This window comes from Salvelinus sp. IW2-2015, linkage group LG23 (genome assembly GCF_002910315.2).
Source record: "Salvelinus sp. IW2-2015 linkage group LG23, ASM291031v2, whole genome shotgun sequence".
Taxonomy (NCBI): Eukaryota; Metazoa; Chordata; class Actinopteri; order Salmoniformes; family Salmonidae; genus Salvelinus; species Salvelinus sp. IW2-2015.
Window position 1 is genome coordinate 32935083 of NC_036863.1, and position 20135 is coordinate 32955217.

General features: G+C 42.5%; 1 protein-coding gene across 1 annotated transcript in view; it reads right to left on the minus strand.

The window, feature by feature from the left end:
* Nucleotides 1-20135, minus strand: part of LOC111950941 (RNA-binding protein Musashi homolog 2-like) — a 233891-nt gene that overhangs the window by 205691 nt on the left and 8065 nt on the right. Inside the window, exon 5 of the mRNA XM_023968898.2 lies at nucleotides 15405-15446. Within this exon, the coding sequence (XP_023824666.1) occupies nucleotides 15405-15446 (42 nt within the window). The remainder of the gene's footprint in view (nucleotides 1-15404; nucleotides 15447-20135) is intronic.

A 20135-nucleotide genomic window follows, 5' to 3' on the forward strand; every position in this document is an offset into this window, starting at 1 on the left:
GACCTGAAGGCTAGGGAGCCAGAGAGGTTTTTCCAGAGTGATGGAGACCGGTGGCCAGCTCATCAATCAAACAGTGTGAATTCTCAGAAGGCCGAGTACAAAGAAGCTCAGCCAGACTAATTAATCAGTTGGTCTAACTGATTGTTAATTAAGCTGGCAATTATGCCTGAGCAGCAAACCTCACGCTTGGGGTAAGAGAGAGGAGGGAGAGAGGCACAACCATTTGCTTAGGGAAGGCAAGAGTTCACACACTGGGCCTTAGAAAATAAACACCCGCGTTCCAGTCCCTTCAAACACAGTCCAATGGAAGGTTAAAACACACAAGGGTTTTCTTCCTCAGGGCCCTCATTGTTTACTTAAAGGTACCTTAAGTGTTGTTGAACCTAGCAGATAATTGCACCATAAATCTTAATGGCCAACTAATTACTCTTTACAACATCCTTTCTCCTTCCTGAAGAGCGCGGCGTGATGGAGTGGTGGAGCCATTGCATGCTGCTGCTTCCTGTGAGGAGAAGGAGGGAGGAGGAGGAGAGGATGATTCATGTCTCTCCCTTCCTTTAGTCCCCTACATAAACAGAAGGGTGAAGTCAGGATGCTATGGAAGGGGAGACGGTCCACTGTGACTGAGAGGATGTGCAAGAGAGAGAAAAAGAGAGGAAGGGCAAAGAGGGAGAGAGAGAGAGTGTGCGAGAGAGGTAGAGAGAGAGAGAGAGAGAGGGGGTGAGACAGGGGAGAAAGAGTGTGAGAGAGAGAGAGAGAAAGAAAGGGAGGGAGTATATAAGGTCTGAGGTCATCTGCCTTTGGCCTAAAGAGCAGGAACCCAGACTTCATCAAAGAAATTGGAAATACAGACATTGTCATTCGACAAGAAACATGGTATAGAGGAGACGGACGCACTGGTTGCCCTCTAGGTTACAGAGAGCTGGTAGTCCCATCCACCAAACTACCAGGTGTGAAACAGGGAAGGGACACAGGGGGTATGCTCATTTGGTATAGAGCAGACCTAACCCACTATTAAATTAGTCAAAACAGGAACATTTTACATCTGGCTAGAAATAAATAAGGAAATGATCTCAACAGAGAAATATGTCCTAATGTGTGCTACCTATAGCCCCCCAATAGAATCCCCATACTTTAACGATGACACCTTCTCCATCCTAGAGGGGGAGATCAACCATTTCCAGGCCCAGGGACATGTACTAGTCTGTGGTGACCTAAATGCCAGAACTGGACAAGAACCTGACACTCTCAGCACACAGGGGGACAAATACCTACCTGGAGGTGACAGTATTCCCTCCCAAATATGCCCCCATAGACACAACTATAACAAAACAACCAAGAAAAATTGGGACCCAACTCCTGCAGCTCTGTTGCACGCTGGGTATGTACATAGTCAATAGTAGGCTTTGAGGAGACCGCTATGGTAGGTACACCTACAGCTCATCCCTTGGCAGTAGTACTGTAGATTACTTTATCACTGACATCAACCCAGAGTCTCTCAGAGCGTTCACAGTTAACATCAGATCACAGCAAAATCACAGTCTACTTGAACAGAGCAATAATCATGAGGCATCAAAGCCAAAGGAACAGCACAATATTAAGAAATGCTATAGATGGAAGGAATGTAGTGTAGAAACCTACTAAAAAACAATAAGGCAACAACAAATTCAATCCCTTCTAGACAACTTCCTGGACAAAACTTTTCACTGTTATAGTGAAGGTATAAACTTGGCAGTAGAAAGCCTAAAAACTATATTTGACCTTTCAGCTTCCCAAACAAATCAAACAATTTCAAGCAGACAACCTAAAAAAAAAGACAAATGGTTTGATGAATAATGCAAAAATCTAAGAAGAAAATTGAGAAACCTATCCAACCAAAAACATAGAGACCAAGAAAACCTGAGTCCATGGTGAATCACTAAAACAATTCTGAAATACACCATGGAAAAATAAGGAACAGCATGTCAGAAATCATCTCAATGTAATTGAAGAATCCATAGAATCTAACCACTTCTGGGAAAATAGGAACCCACTAAACAAACAACAACACGAAGAGTTATCTATCCAAAAGGGAGATGTATGGATAAACCACTTCTCCAATCTTAATTGGCTCTATAACAAAGAATAAAGAGCAAAAACGTATACATGATGAATTAAAGACTATTAAAGACTTCCAGAACCCACTGGATTCTCCAATTACATTGAAGGAACTACAGGACAAAATACAAACCCTCCAACCCAAAAAGGCCTGTGGTGTTAATGGTATCCTAAATGAAATGATAAAATATACAGACCACAAATTCCAATTGGCTATACTTAACCTCTTTAACATCATCCACAGCTCTGGCATCTTCCCAAATATTTGGATCTTGAGGACTGATCACCCCAATCCACAAAAGTGGAGGCAAATTTGACCCCAATAACTACCGCGGGATATGCGTCAACAGCAACCTTGGGAAAATCTTCTGCATTATCATTAACAACAGACTTGCACCTTTCCTCAGTGAAAACAATGTACTGAGCAAATGTCAAATTGGCTTTTCACCAAATTACCGTACGACAGACCACATATTCACCCTGCACACCATCATTGACAAACAAACAAACCAAGTCAAAGGCAAAGTCTTCTCATGCTTTGTTGATTTCAAAAAAGCTTTTGACTCAATTTGGCATGAGGGCCCGCTATACAAATTGATGGAAAGCGGTGTTGGTGGAAAAACATACAACATCATAAAATCCATGTACACAAACAACAAGTGTGCGGTAAAAAATAAATAAAAACAAAAACATTTATTTCCACTGCCGTGGGGTGAGACAGGGCGGCAGCTTGAGTCACACCCTCTTCAACATATATATAAATGAATTGGCGAGGGCCCTAGAACAGTCTACAGCACCCGGCCTAACCCTACTATATTCAGAAGTCAAATGTCTACTGTTCGCTGATGATCTGGTGCTTCTGTCCCCAGCTAAGGAGGGCCTACAACAGCACCTAGATCTTCTGCACAGATTCTGTCAGACCTGGGCCCTGACAGTAAATCTCAGTAAGACAAAAATAATGGTGTTCCAAAAAAGGTCCAGTTGCCAGGACCACAAATACAAATTCTATCTTGACACCGTTGCCCTAGAGCACACAAAAAACTATACCCACCTCGGCCTTAACATCAGCACCACAGGTAACTTCCACAAAGCTGTGAACGATCTGAGAGACAAGGCAAGAAGGGCCTTCTACGCCATCAAAAGGAACATAGAATTTGACATCCCAATTAGGATATGGCTAAAAATACTTGAATCAGTTATAGAACCCATTGCCCTTTATGGTTGTGAGGTCTGGGGTCTGCTCACCAACCAATAATTCACAAAATGGGACAAACACCAAATTGAGACTGCATGCAGAATTCTGCAAAAACATCATCCATGTACAACGTAAAACACCAAATAATGCATGCAGAGCAGAATTAGGCCGATACCCACTAATTATCAAAAAACAAAAAAAGTTGATTCCCAAACCTTCCATAACAAAGCCATCACCCACAGAGAGATTAACCTAAAGAAGAGTCCCCTAAGCAAGCTGGTCCTGGAGAGGAGCCCCAGGACAGCAACAGCAACACAATTAGACCTAACAAAAAGATAATTACTTGACACATTGGAAAGAATTTACCAAAAAACTGAGCAAACTAGAATGCTATTTGTTCCTAAACAGAGAGTACACAGTGTCAGAATACCTGACCACTGTAACTGACCCAAAATTAAGGAAAGCTTTGACCATGTACAGACTCAGTGAGCATGTCTTTGCTATTGAGAGAGGCCGGCAGTAGGCAGACCTGGCTCTGAAGAGAAGACAGGCTATGTGCACTCTGTCCACAAAATGAGGTGGAAACTGAGCTGCACTAACCTCCTGCCAAATGCATGACCATATTAGAGACACATATTTCCCCTCAGATTACACAGACCCACAAAGAATTCAAAAATAAATCACATTTTGACAAACTCCCATATCTATTAGGTGAAATACCAGTGTGCCATCAGAGCAGCAAAGATTTGTGACCTGTTGCCACAAGAAAAGGGAACCAGTGAAGAACAACACCAATGTAAATACAACCCATATTTTGTTTATTTATTTTCCCTTTTGTACCTGAACTATTTGCATATGTGTTACAACACTGTACGATAGCCATAATATGACATTTGAAATGTGTCTATTCTTTTGAAATTTGTAAGTGCAATGTTTACTGTTAATTTTTTATTGTTTATTTAACTTGTGTTTATTTCTATTTCACTTGCTTGGCAACGTAAACATATGTTCCCATGTCAATAAAGCCCTTTGAAATGAATTGCAAGAGAGAGAGAGAGAGATATGAGAGAAGAGATAGAAGAGAGAGAGAGGAGAGAGAGAGAGAGAGAGAGAGAGAGAGGAGAGAGAGAGAGAGAGAGAGGAGAGAGAGAGAGAGAGATGATAGGGAGAGAGAGAGATGACGAGAGAGAGATAGAGAGAGGGAGAGGCAGAGAGGAGAGAGAGAAAGACAGGGTGAAAGACGGAGAGGGAGAGAGAGAGAGGACAGAAAGAGAGTGAGAGAGGCCAGTTTTCTAGTGTGCAGACTATTACCCAGCTGCCAGAGCTGCTATAGAGAGGAGGGTGAGTAATGTCCACTGAATCAGCCCATCAATAGTATACAGTATATACAGGGTAAGGGAAACCACTGGAAACATAAAGTGCTTTAGTACAAAGATAAGGTCAGGTTGTTTAAGCCTCCAACTATATAAACTGTACAGACAGTGATTTGTTTTACATTAAATTTATGCTGATTCATGAACAGTGGTATCCTGTGATTTTTGCACCAAGCTAGATAGCTCAGCAGCATAAAAAAATAAAAATAAACTATCTTTTGGTATTTGTTTCATTAGTCCATTGTTGATATGGTCCCAAAATGTTTTGTATGTCAGCAATCACGTTTTCAAGATATATACAAGTTGTTTATTTTAAGACTTAACAGGGCATGAGAACCAAAACACTTACGTGGGTTACAAATTCTTCATGAGAAGCCAGACAGGGAGACAGTGTGGGAGGCGGAAGCCTGTTTCCTACATGCGTGTTTAGACCCATTCTGAAGGCCTGCCTGTTGTTGTTAGTTCAGCTGCACTGGCCATCACTTTGATCTCCACTCAGTGTGAAGCTCATGCAGCTAGCTCCACGCCTGGGTTCTGGCCCTGGCTGCCTATCAAGGCCCTTCCATAGGTCTGCCTGAGTCTACAGTGCACACGCACCAACGCACACGCCCACACACACAACCAATGTTGTTCCACTAGATCCCTCTGTTACTGCAAGCCTCTTTTCTATCGATCTCACAGTAATTGCCTCTAAAACGCTGGTGTACCAAGGTGCTTCCGTTATTGATGCAATGTGGGCGTCCTGGGATTTTCAAATATATCCCAATCAAAGCATGGAGTTCTACCCAGCATTATCAAAACATACTAATGGAGAAGGAGTAAAAGCACTCCAAGCAGAATTAGAGAGTAATTCCACTATTCCATTAGAATCTGGGCCAGACCAGTCTATATAGTCTTATGTAGCACAGCACTACTCAACATAGTGATGGCACACTAACTCTGTGCAAATACGGTCGAAGAAATCCTTGTGAATTTGGATATGCCCCCTTTTCATGGTGAAGGTCACCAGAGACATTTCATATGGGGCGAGTCAGGATAAAGGGCATGAAGAAATGTATCAGCCTTACCGTATGACATCACCCATGTCCTGTCAAGTATAAGGTATTATATAAGGTACACTATACCTAATAAGGTATGAAGGAGTCTCAGCAGGAGATTAGGCCTAATTGATCAGCATTAATGTAATGGATCTAGACAACCAGGATCTAGAGAACCAGGATCTAGAGAACCAGGATCTAGACAACTAGGAACTAGACAACCAGGATCTAGACAACCAGGATCTACACAACCAGGATCTAGACAACTAGGATCTAGACAACCAGGATCTAGACAACTAGGATCTAGACAACCAGGATCTAGACAACCAGGATCTAGACAACTAGGAACTAGACAACCAGGATCTAGACAACCAAGTCTGCATTTACCTTTGCTTAAACTTCAGGCCGGCAGCACTCTAAGTTCATACCTTCATCTACAAATACTGTCCAATGAAATCCAGTAGCAAGTAGGCAGTAGTCAAACTAACTTACACATTCTGAACTACTGATGTGTAAAGACAGTTTTGTGGGAGGGGAAGAGGGAAGAGGCAGGGGCTGGAGTCTCTCTCTCCTCTCCTCTGTCATTCCTGCTGTACTCGCACTCTCTCTCTCTCTCTCNTTCCTGCTGTACTCGCACTCTCTCTCTCTCTCTCCTCTCCTCTGTCATTCCTGCTGTACTCGCACTCTCTCTCTCTCTCTCTCTCTCTCCCTCTCTGAGAGCCAGTAATGTATTTTTTGCGGAGAAGAAATGCCTCTAAATTTAGCTTCAGATTTATCAAGCTGATGCAAACGAGGAGAACAGGGGGGTGAGAAAGAGAAAGGAGGAGAGTGAAAGGATGAGAGGGAGCGAACAAGGGAGACTATTAAAAAGTGAGTGGGGATACAGTAGAAAGGAAGAGACAGATACTGAGAAAGAGGGGGTGTCATGCCCTGATCTGTTTCACCTGTCCTTGTGATTGTCTCCACCCCCTCCAGGTGTCGCTTATTTTCCCCAGTGTATTTATCCCTGTGTTTCCTGTCTCTCTGTGCCAGTTCGTCTTGTATGTTTCCAAGTCAACCAGCGTTTTCCCGTTCTCCTGCTTTTTGCATTCTCCTTTTTCTAGTCCTCCCGGTTTTGACCCTGGCCTGTTTCTGGACTCTGTACCCGCCTGCCTGACCATTCTGCCTGCCTTGACCACGAGCCTCTCTGCCACTCTGTACCTCCTGGACTCTGATCTGGTTATGACCTTTTTCCTGTCCATGACCATTCTCTTGCCTATTCCCTTTGGATTTATTAAACATCTTAAACTCCAACCATCTGCCTCCTGTGTCTGCATCTGGGTCTCGCCTTGTGCCTTGATAGGTGGAGAGTGAGAGGAACATAGGGGGCTAGGGAGGGGAGTGGTGTGTCAGTGAGGAGCTGTCCGTTATAAGTCACGATTAGACGGAACCAAAAAAACATTTCTGCCAGGCCTCAAACAAAACATACACACACAGCAAGCACACACATACTCATCACACAAAAGCCTGCCCCTAGCAAGATGCATGAAGGAGAAAGATATGTGAATTTCAATAAAGGAGAGAGGAAACAAAACTAGCACGAGTAGGCAAGCAGCGTAAGGAGAAGGAGGAGAGAGACCGCCAGCCACCCAGGCAGATAAAAGCTCCAACACTGGGGGCTGTGAACGGACAGAGCATGCAACACACACACACACACACACACACACACACACACACCCACACCCACACCCACACCCACACCCACACCCACACACCCACACCCACACCCACACACACACACACACACACACACACACACAAACACACACACAGGCCGGTGCGGCTGCAGAACTAGGGCATCTGCTACAAGGGCATTACAGGTCAGGACTACTTCATGGACAAGTCAACCTATCTCTGAAGACCACAGCACTACAGAGGGCCTTGAGCTCCCCTACCCTCCTATCCCACCTCCCCCTCCATCCTCCATGCGGTACCCAGGGCTCTCTGGTAGCAGTAGCTATAAAGGACATGTCAACGAGTGGGTTCACTTTATCCCATTCATTTGTTTAGTTTGGCCAATTTGGACCCTCTTGGGAATTGACTGTGTTTTGTTTGAGAGGGGGATTTATATGCAATGCTCTAAAAGAGCTAAGCTTTCCCCCTCCAGCGTTTGTGCTCCTCTGAGCGGCATCACTGGGCTTTAGTCAGGGACTCAGTGGCAGATCAGCTGTTTCAGCAAGCACGGAGCAGAGAGAGAGGAGAGGGGGGGGGGGATATACATAGAAACCTTAATGTTTCATAAGTTAAAGATTGCTTTGGCTAAAAATGACAGTGGCACAGTAGACCATCCAAAGTCTACTTTATGAATATTCATATGCGGATGGGATTAAAATTCATTCTGAATTCATGTTCTACTGAGACAGTCGTTTGAAGTTCGAGGTTATTCAACATTTAGAGGTACACATGTCTGTTCAATATTACATGGGAGGATAAATAGTTCCATACGGAGGATTTATCAAAGAATAGAAAGTCAAAACACAACTAAATATGGAATTCAAACAGTCCTCCCATCAAATAGGCTAATGCATCAATCTACCCAATTTAGTTGCAGTGAAACAATTTAGTTGGACCAAAATTCTGCTGGTTATAATATTGACAGACATTGGTTGGAAAAAACGTAATGAAGTCTGAAAGGAATCTGAATCAGAAAGGTGAAAGCAGAAGAGGACAGAGGATGTGTTGCTATTGTATAGATGGAAGAGTTAGCTTTTTAGAGCCATGATAACTTGGATCCTGCAAATAACACTGCAGTCCTAGTTGCCTGCACAGTCTCAGCTACAGTCTCAGCTACTGCCACAGCAGCGTGTTGGAGAGTGAACGCATGGGCAGAGTAAGATAATTGTCCACTCTTCCAAAGGTGCTCTAATAGGCCTGGCAGGCACTCAGCGTTACATCAGCCAGAAACCAGAAGAAGATCCATCCTGGGTCCTGTATGTTGGTCTCTGACTAACACTACGCCGAGAGGATCAGAGTAAAGATGTTCTGTTCTGAAAATAGTTTAGCTGAAGTGCTATGGTGTGGTATTTCTTATTTACATGAGGGGAAGCCCCTTGGAATACAAATTGAAAGAGATAAGAGTCAAGGTCAAACATGAAGGTCACTGCAGAGGCAACATACTAGGCAGAGCATACCGCAAGGCCTTTTAAGATTATTCAAATCTTCTCTAATACATTCTGGGTTAGAAATACATTCATATAATTTATATTTACAACTTTAATGCTGCATTTATTTTAAATGGTTGTGGGGAGCAGTGTTGTGTGTCTGGGTAGGATTGAAGCCGCAGAGATTTCGCTCAACGAAGGACTTAAATCACTTCTCGAGACGAGTGTAGCAGAAAATTGATAATTACTGGCAGCACAGCTGTGTCTAGTCATCAGGTGCGACAAATACCCACCCCCCTCCCAAAAACGATCATAACAAAAGTCGAGCCCAGGACAGGGGATGACAAATATCTACTTGTTTTTTGCATCGGCAGGGCTGTTTATTTCTGTGTGTCAGAGGCAGAGAATGTGTGGTCACCCAGGCCACTTAGGCCCTTCCCTGGCTATCCCGTGCCCCAGGCCAGAGGCTCCCCGCCAGGCCAGGGAGACGCCACAGTGGGGTCAGGCCTCCAGGAATGTGGTGCTCTCTGGCCAGAGACTGACTGGGTGAGCTCTGTTCTGTCTCTGTCCCACTAGGCCCCTTTCCTCACTGCAGAACAGAACACTGTCTCAGCTCTCAGCTCCCAGATTCCATCTGGCTCTTCCTGTCTGCCTCCGACCCTGGAACTAATCTACCCCCCACTCCGTCTCCCACAATGCCATGCGAGACTGTGCCGCTGGGGCCTGCTCTGCGTAATTCAGTAGCAACGTGAGTGCAAACCTAAGACACTGCAGAACAGCCAGGCTGTAACTATGTGTCAGTACTGTCATAACATGTAAATATGCCCTCATCGGTCAAATAGAGGTGCTCAAACAACAAGCTGGAATCTACCAATCAGTGAGAGTTGAAGAATCCTAGGTGAATGGAGATATGGTGGGGTTGGGGAGGGGCGGCGCAATCAATGTGTGTGCAGGTGTGCACGTGTGTTATATAAAATGAGGGCTTTGATAGGGCTGTGTTAGTAGTGATGAGGTGGGTTGAGTTGGGTTGAGGGGGGCAGCTAGTCTCAATCCTGGCTGGCCTGAGTCTTCTCATTACTGTCAGTCAGCATCAGGTTTAGCAGAGCCAGGCTCCTGCAGCCCTCTGTCCTCTCTGCCCTCCCTCCCTCCCCTCTCTCCTGTCTGCTGCCATTGATAAGTACACAACATGGCCCTGAACCCCCCCCCCCCCCCCKCCAAACCTAATTACCCTCGACCCACAGCAAAGAAACCAGGCTAGGGAGAGGAGAGGAGGGGAAATGGGCCAACACTCAGGAGCCAGCAGGACACAGAGAACACAGTCATATACTGTACTGCACATACAGGCTAAACACAAAGACAAGCATATAGTTAATTCAGAATAACAACATATGCCCACTCACACACACACAGACATGATACATATTATACAATTACAATGAGTAGAAGAGAAAACAGCATCAATCAAACAGCAGTGCTTTGACTGTTTGAGTCTCTTCTGACAGTCTTTTGGTGATTCTGTCTGACCACCCAACAAACAGTCATTCATATTATATTTTATTTATTTATTTTTAATTGAACCTTTATTTAACTAGGCAAGTCAGTTAAGAACAAGTTCTTATTTACAATGGCAGCCTAGGAACAGTGGGTTAACTGCCTTGTTCAGGGGCAGAATGACAGATTTTTACCTTGTCAGCTCGGGGATTCGATCTAGCAACCTTTCAGTTACTTGTCCAATGCTCTAACCACTAGGCTACCTGCCTGGGCTTTGGCCTCATTCTTGTCTGGGCCAGTTTCATTGAGGCCATTCAAAGCTGGAACAGTGTAGGGTCAGGGATTTAAACACATCTCCTGATACCCCACACATCCATTACCAACTGGAAAAAACATCTCTCCATGTAGCCCTCTATCGGGGGGGGGTTTGTTTGTCTCGGCTACAAACCTTTTTCACCAGGAGGTTAGAGGGAGGTAGCGATAAAGCAATCCCATCAACTGAACACTGATTGATTGACTTTTCCCTTGCCCTGATCCAAGTTAGCTTTGCCAGCTATCGGATTGTTTCTTGTTTTCAGTGAAAAGTCAATGCACTTCCCGTCGGTTGTAAAAACCCATTTCAGAAGTGCATTTACGTGGAGGAAAAACATAAATACACATAGTAACAGTGAGGTTGTGTTTCTGTTGGTAGATGACTGTCTCCAGTCTTGGAGAAATGGAAATTGACCTACTATCATCCAATGTGAAAACATGTAAGATAGAGATATACATAGAGATATACATAGAGATATACATGTACATAGAGATATACATGTACACAGAGATATACATGTACACAGAGATATAAATAGAGATATACATATACATAGAGATATACATGTACATAGAGATATACATAGACATATACATAGAGATATACATGTACATAGAGATATACATGTACAGAGATATACATAGATATATATATATAGAGAGAGAGATACATGTACATAGAGATATACATAGAGATATACATGTACATAGAGATATACATAGATATATACATAGAGATATACATGTACATAGAGATATACATAGAGATATACATGTACATAGAGATATACATAGATATATACATAGAGATATACATAGAGATATACATGTACATAGATATATACATAGAGATATACATGTACATAGAGATCTGGTCCCTTTGTAGCTCAGTTGACGTGCATGGTGCTTGCAATGCCAGGGATAGTGGACTCAACAGTCTATCAGTTGCTTTGGATAAAGTGTCTGCTAATGGCATATAAAGATATGCTCAATATGATGTATTCTGTTCTATAAAGTATTTCTGTTCTATATAAAGGACTTTTGTCCTTGAATGTTCTTTCAAACTCTGGCAGTGGTGCACGACTGAGTTTGAACAGGGAATCTAGCGCTTTTAATAAACTCATATGGACATTTAGAGTAGCTGCAGCCATGGTTGTCACAATTCCAGCAGTCCAGCTGTGTCAGTTGAAATGAAAATCATTCTGAGATGGAGAAGATTATAATACTAAAATCACCTAAAGAAAAACAACATATCTGAGTCAGGCGTAACAGCGGATTCACAGGCTTTGTGAGGCTGTCCAGAATGAAAAGAAGAGGAAGAGATGGAGGGAGAGGAGAGAGACAGAGAGGGAGAAACAGAGAAAGAAAGAAAGTAAGAATGGAGAGAATGTAGGAGAGCAGCCTTCTGCAGGTTTCTTAATTGGCATTGGGGTAGAGAACTGCACTCCTGGGCCTCTCTCCTTTTGGCAAGCATTCCAATAGTGTGTGTGTGTTTTCTGTGAGGGAGTGTGAGTGTGGTGTTTTGTGTTGTCTGTGAGGGGAGTGTGTGTGTGTGTGTGTGTGTGTTTGTGAAGGAGTGTGTGTGTGTGTGTGTGTGTGTGTGTTGTGAAGGAGTGTGTGTGTGTGTGTGTGTGTGTGTGTGTGTGTGCTGTGTGTGTGTGTGTGTGTGTGTGTGTGTGTGTGTGTGTGTGTGTGTGTGTGTGTGTGTGTGTGTGTGTGTGTGTGTGTGTGTCGTGCGCGTGCGCGTGTGTGCGTGTGCGCGTGTGTGTATCTATAAGGGGGGCTCTGTCTGTACTGTACTTCACACAGTGTCACCTTTGGACTTCATTAAAAACTTGGCGAGGAGTTTTCTCTCTCAGCAACACGTTTGTCCCTAGCTCCAGCACCACGGGACACCTGGGAGCTTTTCTCCAACTCAGAACATTAAGCACACAACAAATCCCTCAGAAAGAGGTGGGGGACCAGAACCAGACAAAAGTGAATCTATTCTAGACCCTCTAGCCTCCCCTTCCCTCTATCACTAGCAGTAGAAGTCCCTCAGCAGTAGCAGAAAGAGAGAGGCAGGCAGAGTACACAGCGGACACGCACACAGACAGAAGGGGAAATCTGGGCCACTGCTTTGATGGTATTTATGACTGATAACCTAGATCCATTTCCACTCAGGCCTACTACGGTACGCTTTGTTAGCTGCAGTCAACATTTGAAGGTTACTTCCTCTTCCTGATTAAAATATACATATAATTCAGCACCAAATAAAACTTTGGGATTGTCAACCCAAGTAAACAGTATTACTCCTTCAAGTTCCTTTAGAGTCTAGCTCCCACTGTTCAGTACATCCAGAACATATCTATTTGTGTACAGTACAGAGAGGCTTGTCTCATCAGTGCAGTCCAATGACTGCCATTGATGTGGCGACTAGTGGCTGCTAGTGAAGCCTAATGAGGCAAACAGCCCCTGGTGAGACGGCCCGGCAGAAAAGAAGGGGTTAAGCTGCGCTGCTCGTCTTCTCTGAGTGGCCCAGCTCCTTCCTTTCATTTCCATAACAAGCCATCAGAGCTCATCTACCAGAGAAGTGGCCAATTAAAATCATGTTGGTACACGCTATGATTGTCTGTGATTCCGCAGTGTGAAAACAACAACAACAGCAGCAGCGCAGCAACAACAACAGCGGCAGCGACGGTATCGGTAACGACATGGACAGCTGAGAAACCAATCTTTAGCGATGTGGGCAGCAACCGTCACCTTGGTTTCTAAACACACCAGGCAGTCATCAGCCCCCAGTTTCCATGTTCCTGTGAAAACACAAAGAGAACCGCTCCACAAAGGATGAGAACAGAGAGGGACAGCACCTGTCCATCGCTCTCTCATACCTAACCCCTCCATTCACCTKACACAGACATCACGCTGTGCAGATCTATTGGCTCAAGACAGTAGGAGATCCATGTGTGACCAGGTAGAACAATTCTAACATAATTGGGGCCCCTATATATTCATGCACTGTATTTAATCATATAGGAAACTGGGTGCATTATAATAGCACTAAGGCCAATGTCTGAAGTACCTGGGGAGATACATGTAGATGTAGGCTACTTAACTCTCTCTACAAAATCTACAATCGCTTAAGGTACAGTAACAGTACTATACGCAATATGCAACAGTGCAGGGTAGATAGGGGGTGGAGTAAAACCAGGAGGAAACCAAAGCCGATTGGTCTCTCAACAACCCAGCGCCATTGAGGCACCTGTAGCCTGCCCTAGCAGCCGGCCTCATAGAAGCACATCTCTCACTGAGGACAGGCCTGTTAAACAACAGCAACAAGCAGCCGGCTGAAGAAGAAGGTGGGGGGAAGAAACGATGACAAATTCAAGACAGAAAGTGCTTTCTAAATGGCAACCTCAGACCCAGACTGCTTATAAAGGCCTTAAATCAATTAAATATGAAGGAGAAAGCCATGAAATGCTAATCTATCTGCCTTAATCCTATTTCTTTGAGATACTTTGAAATCCACATTCTCTTGCATAATACTAAAACAAATAAAAGCCATTTTCTCCTCTAATGAGCTTGCCCTAGAGCCTGCCGTTTTCTAAAACATCTCAACGACAGGTATTTTCTGTACTACTGTAGCAATTCTGTTTAGTAGTCATTGTTTTCTTCTAGTGATGTAACCTACCTTCATAATGACACTGGATGTTTATAAGTGTGTGAGAACAATTCATGTATTTCTGAGCGATTCCGTTCTCTTACATGTTGGTCCCAGCTAAACAGAGCATATTGTTGTAAAAAGCATAAAATAATAAGCACAACAGCTATGTCTTCCAGGGAGGAGCTAGCTTCCCTTTCAACTGAAATCCCCAAATCCAGAAGCAAAACATGTCGGTTGTTTTTGATGTGTTTTATTTGTTTTATGTTCAGGAACAAGCCGAGGAAAATAAAAGGTTTAAGTGACAAACAGGCAAATGAGGGAGAGGAGAAAAAGAGCTGGTAGTTTCTCAACCATATGCCGATACCCGTAAGACACCATGTGCTCTGGCTTTGAAAGCTTTCACTGCCAATTCCCCATTTGAAACCAGAACCGCTCAGTAACAACACCTCTCTGTGAGCCGGTGGGAAGGAGAAAAATACATTATTGATCTCCACCCGTTTCAGGTCTAAAAGGTCTGATGTGAGGAGCACACAATTGGACTAAAGGCGCTCCCCTCTAACCCAGAGCCAGTCAGAGGGGATAAAGAGCACACCGCTCACCACTGTAAGATACTTATGGATGCACCAACACCACCTTAACACCTGTGTGTGTGTGTGTGTGTGTGTGTGTGTGTGTGTGTGTGTGTGTGTGTGGTGTGTGTGTGTGTGTGTGTGTGTGTGTGTGTGTGTGTGTGTGTGTGTGTGTGTGTGTGTGTGTTGCACACAGAAGACAACCAGTAACCGAGCCAGTATTAAGCCATTATGAAAGATAAGATACTGTCATCATTAATAAGTTACCTACATGTCAAATATCCCCAATATTTTGTTATTGGTTCGTTTTGGTAAAATTGGGATCAGCATAGGGGAAATGACTGCTGACCATGGAAGTGGCCTTCCAACTGTGCAGGAAGTGGTCCCAAGCTCATAGCACAAGTGCCTTTGGAATGCTTTTTCCATAATGACACACGAGTGGGGAAAATGAAAGGAGTCCTGTTGCTAATAAAGAAAATAGATTTAGAGAATGAGGCTGACTGGTCAGTTAGTATCACTAATACTAAGTGAGGTGGTTTGCTCTTACCTTAGGTTGAGCGCGTCGGGGGAAGGCAACCTTAGGATCAATCTGTGAATGACAGAAACATTTGGAGTAAGTAAATAAGGAATGACATTGTCAACTGTGCATCAACATTCACATTTTAGCGACAGAGATAAAATGCTAAAGTTCCTCCAAAGTGACAACAACATKATTTTGATGTAGATGCGGAGAGATGTTCACAAAACGGTAACAGTGCCTTTGAAAGTTTGGAGGAAATGATTCATTCAAGATTACAGTGTTGGAAATAGGAGTCTGGAGTTTGTGACTCCAGATAATCCAAAATAAGCAGGAAGGTGCATCAGATCAACAATTTTTTTCTGTCTTCGCCTTGTCGTCTCGTTAATTTCATTTTTTCTTCTGTTTAACTGGTCTCGAGGTGTGCGGTTGCACTCTTATCAATCTTGCATTCAGAATGAATAGAAACTATTTCATGCACCGATGTCATGGTGCCTTCTCCTGACTTTAATACCAGGCTCTTAAAAGAGAAATTTCAAACAATCTCATCCAAGCAGACCTATTGAAGGGGAAAAACGTAAACAGATCGAAATTGTTCTCTTGCAGAAAATTACTTCTTCGTGTTTGGCAGGGCAAACCCTTTACGTTGCTGCATATTTCTCTGTGAGGATTTGAAGGCTTGTCTACCTAGAGGTTGAATGTAATCCACTAGAGCATCATCATAGAGATCCTGTCTCTCTCAGTGGGCCACATGTAGGCCTGAGATGTCTCTCTCAGTGGGCCACATGTAGGCCTGAGATGTCTCTCTCAGTGGGCCACATGTAGGCCTGAGATGTCTCTCTCAGTGGGCCACATGTAGGCCTGAGATGTCTCTCTCAGTGGGCCACATGTAGGCCTGAGATGTCTCTCTCAGTGGGCCACATGTAGGCCTGAGATGTCTCTCTCAGTGGGCCACATGTAGGCCTGAGATGTCTCTCTCAGTGGGCCACATGTAGGCCTGAGATGTCTCTCTCAATTTACAAAAGAAGCCAAAAAGAAGGAGTAGGTGGTCAACTGTACTGGAAGAGCATTACAACATGTCACGTCAGCTGGACAAATGTTTTCCTCTTGTAAAACCTCTGCATCTCCTTTGACGTAAAAGGCGTCTGAATCGACAGAACTGAGATCACGTATTCCTAAGAAATTAAGAACAAAACATTCCTAAATAAGGAATGCAATTGACGATTCAGTTGAAAACAAAGACAAAGCTTCCCATCTGTGCAGATCAACTCAGGCTACCGTAGGTACTATTTCACCTGTTGTGTTTTAAGTGAAATGTGAAAGAGCAGCAGGTGAGAATGAAGCAGCAACATCATTTCTCTGTTCTATTTCTATCTGGTGGCGTTATGACTGTTATCGTTGGAAATCAGGTCAATTTGAGAGATGAATTCAATAACACCTGGGTATGGCAACCCTGCTCATAATGAATTTCATGTAATGATTCGTTTTAGCAATTAGCCTCAGGCATAACCAATTCAACCTCAATTACTCAGTGGAGCCGGGCCTAGTCGTGCAAAGACAATACTATATGCTTTGAATAGCAACGCCGTCATACATGGTGCTGTGCCTTACCTTCACAAACTACACACTAGTCCCTGAATATCAACTCTTGCTGCTTGTTTTTGTTTCTCTTATACGGTACATTTTCATTTGGCATAGAGCCTATTTAAGATGTCAAAATAAATGTTTGCTACAGTTCAATTTATAACAGAACAGCAGTGAAGGTGGTACAATTTTGCCTTGCAGCATGTCAATCAAATCTACAATGGGTTTGGAGCATGAAGACTTATTCAACATACAGTCACTATCAATCCATTTTTTTTCTCGTAATGCAGACATTTAGTTTGTTTATTGAAATGGCCCCATAATGCAGTAATTTGTCCAGATTACCAGTGTAGCTGGGTTAGGTAATGATGACTTAGTGTGGGATCTGTTGAGAAAGCTTGTAGAAGCACACCTTTATGTAGGTCACAGCCTAGGAAATGAATGGTTCCTTTGAGACGTTTGCCAAAGGGGGGAAATTCTAACAATTGTTTTCATTCTGTTGAAGTACTCATGTAAATGGGACGTTTATGTGGGAATTACATTTAAAGCCTGGGCCCAGTCATATAGGCCACATATTTCCCATTACAACAGTACACTATAGCATGTCTGGAACTAAAGGTTATTCCATTTTCACACTTCCATAGGAATAGCAGTTTGCTTTTTGTGGTGTAATTGGTCTTGAGGAGTACTATTTCCCCTCACCAGTAGGAAATAAATCACAGTGTTGAATGAAGGGATCATTGCTAGAGCCATGAAATGATAACAAATCCGTCAACAAGATATATGAGCAGTATATTCAATCAATGTTTTAATTCTGGTACAAATTACAATGCATACCGGAAGCTAATCTACAATATGTAATGGATCATATGCCAAAGTTTAAAAAAAGCTTTTTCTCAAGCTCTACAGCATCTTCAAACTAGGTATGTCAGACTAATAAAAGAGAACAAACCAACACATGTTCCCCTCCTTTTATCTTCTGTTACAGCTTTTTACAGCAGGGTCTCAGAGGGCCTAGTCACTGTGCGATTGTGAAAGATCAGGGCAGGAGGCAATTGTTTACATCCTTAGTTTAGATCTTCCAACAGGATTTCCTACATTATTCCAGATTCTGGGTAAACTCTCTCTCTTAACAGATCTTCCTCTATACTGGCAGTTTAAGATTAYGTTGTTTTTAAAGCTGCCACAATTGCTTATCAAAAGGCTTGATTTCTTAATTGTTTTCTTTGTGCTTTGAATGATTTAGGAAGCATTAGTATATAATGATTTATCATCTGCTTCTTTCAGTCAATTTCCCTATGGTTCTCATACACAAACAAGTATAATCATCGATGTCAAATGCASTGCCAACAAATACCCAAATGAAATCATAATTTCACTTGAGGCCATTAGGCATGCCCTTATCAAAGAAGTATTGTTTTGGAACATTACATCATTCTAGAGCAATTTATTATCCACATTTGGAAGCCTGCTTTAGCCTGCTGTGTAAGCTATGTTATAAAAAATAATTACATGTACAGTGCTTTCAGAAAGTTTTCATWCCCCTTGACTTATTCCACATTTTGTTGTGTTACAGCCTGAATACAAAATTGATGAAATCATTTTTTTCTCACCCATCTACACACAATAKCCCATAATGACAAAGTGAAAACATGTTTTTATAAATTTTTGAAAATTTATTGATAAAGAAATACAGAAATATCTCATTTACTTAAGTATTCAKACCCCTGAGTCAAAACTTTGTAAGAGCACCTTTGGCAGCGATTACAGCTGTGAGTATTTCTGGGTAAGTCTCTAAGAACTTTCCACACCTGGATTGTGCAACATTAGTTCATTATTAATTTTAAAATTCTTCAAGCACTGTCAAATTGGTGGTTGATCTTTGCTAGACAAGCATTTTCAGGTATTGCCACAGATTTTCTAGTAAATTCAAGTAAAAATTGTAACTCGGCCACTCAAGAATATTTACTGTCTTTTTGGTAAGCAACTCCATTATAGATTTGGCCTTGGTTTTTTTAGGTTATTGTCATGCTGAAAGGTGAATGCATCTCCCAATGTCTGGTGGAAACAGACTGAACCAGGTTTTGCTCTAGGATTTTGCCTGTGCTTAGCTCCATTCCGTTTATTTTTTATCCTGAAAAACTCTCCAGTTCTTAACGATTACAAGCATACCCATAACATGATGCAGCCACCACTATGCTTGAAAATATTGAGAGTGGTCCTCAGTWGTATTGGATTTGCCCCAAACATAACACTTTGTATTCAGGGAAAAAAGTTAATTGCTTTGCCAATTTTTTGCAGCATTACTTTAGTGCCTTGTTGCAAATAGGATACATGTTTTGGAATATTTTTGGTATGTACAGGCTTCCTTCTTTTCACACCGTCAATTAGGTTAGTATTGTCGAGTAACTACAATGTTGTTGATCCATCCTCAGTTATATCCAATTAAAGTCATTAAACACTGTAAATGTTTTAAAGTCACTGTTGGCCTCATGGTGAAATCCCTGAGCGGTTTCCGTCCTCTCCGGCAACTGAGTTAGGAAGGATGCGTTTATCTTTGTAGTGACTTGGTCATCCAAGCTGTAATAAAAAACTTCACCATGCTCAAAGAAATATTCAATTATATATTTTTTTAATCTACCAATAGGTGCACTTTTTGCAAGGCATTGGAAAACCTCCCTGGTCTTTGTGGTTGAATCTGTATTTGAAATTCACTGTTTGACTGAGGGACCTTACAGATAATTGTATGTATGGGGTACAGAGATGAGGTAGTCATTCAAAAATCATGTTAAACACTAGTATTGCACACAGAGTGAGTCCATGCAACTTATTATGTGACTTTTTAAGCAAATCTTTACCCATGAACTTATTTAGGCTTGCCATAAAAAGGGTTGAATACTTACTGACTCAAGACATTTCAGCTTTTAATTTTTTATTAATTTGTGAACACATTGAAAAACATAATTCCACTTTGACATTATGGGGGAGTGTGTGTAGATCAGTTACAAAAAAACTACATTTAATCCATTTTGAATTCAGGCTGTAACACAACAAAATGTAGAAAAAYTCAAGAGGTGTGACTACTTTCTGAAGGCTCTGTATGTCTGTGTTGATTCAATTCAATTGACGTTTTGTAGTATGCCACAGGTATTCCTTTGCTCAAAATACAATCACTGT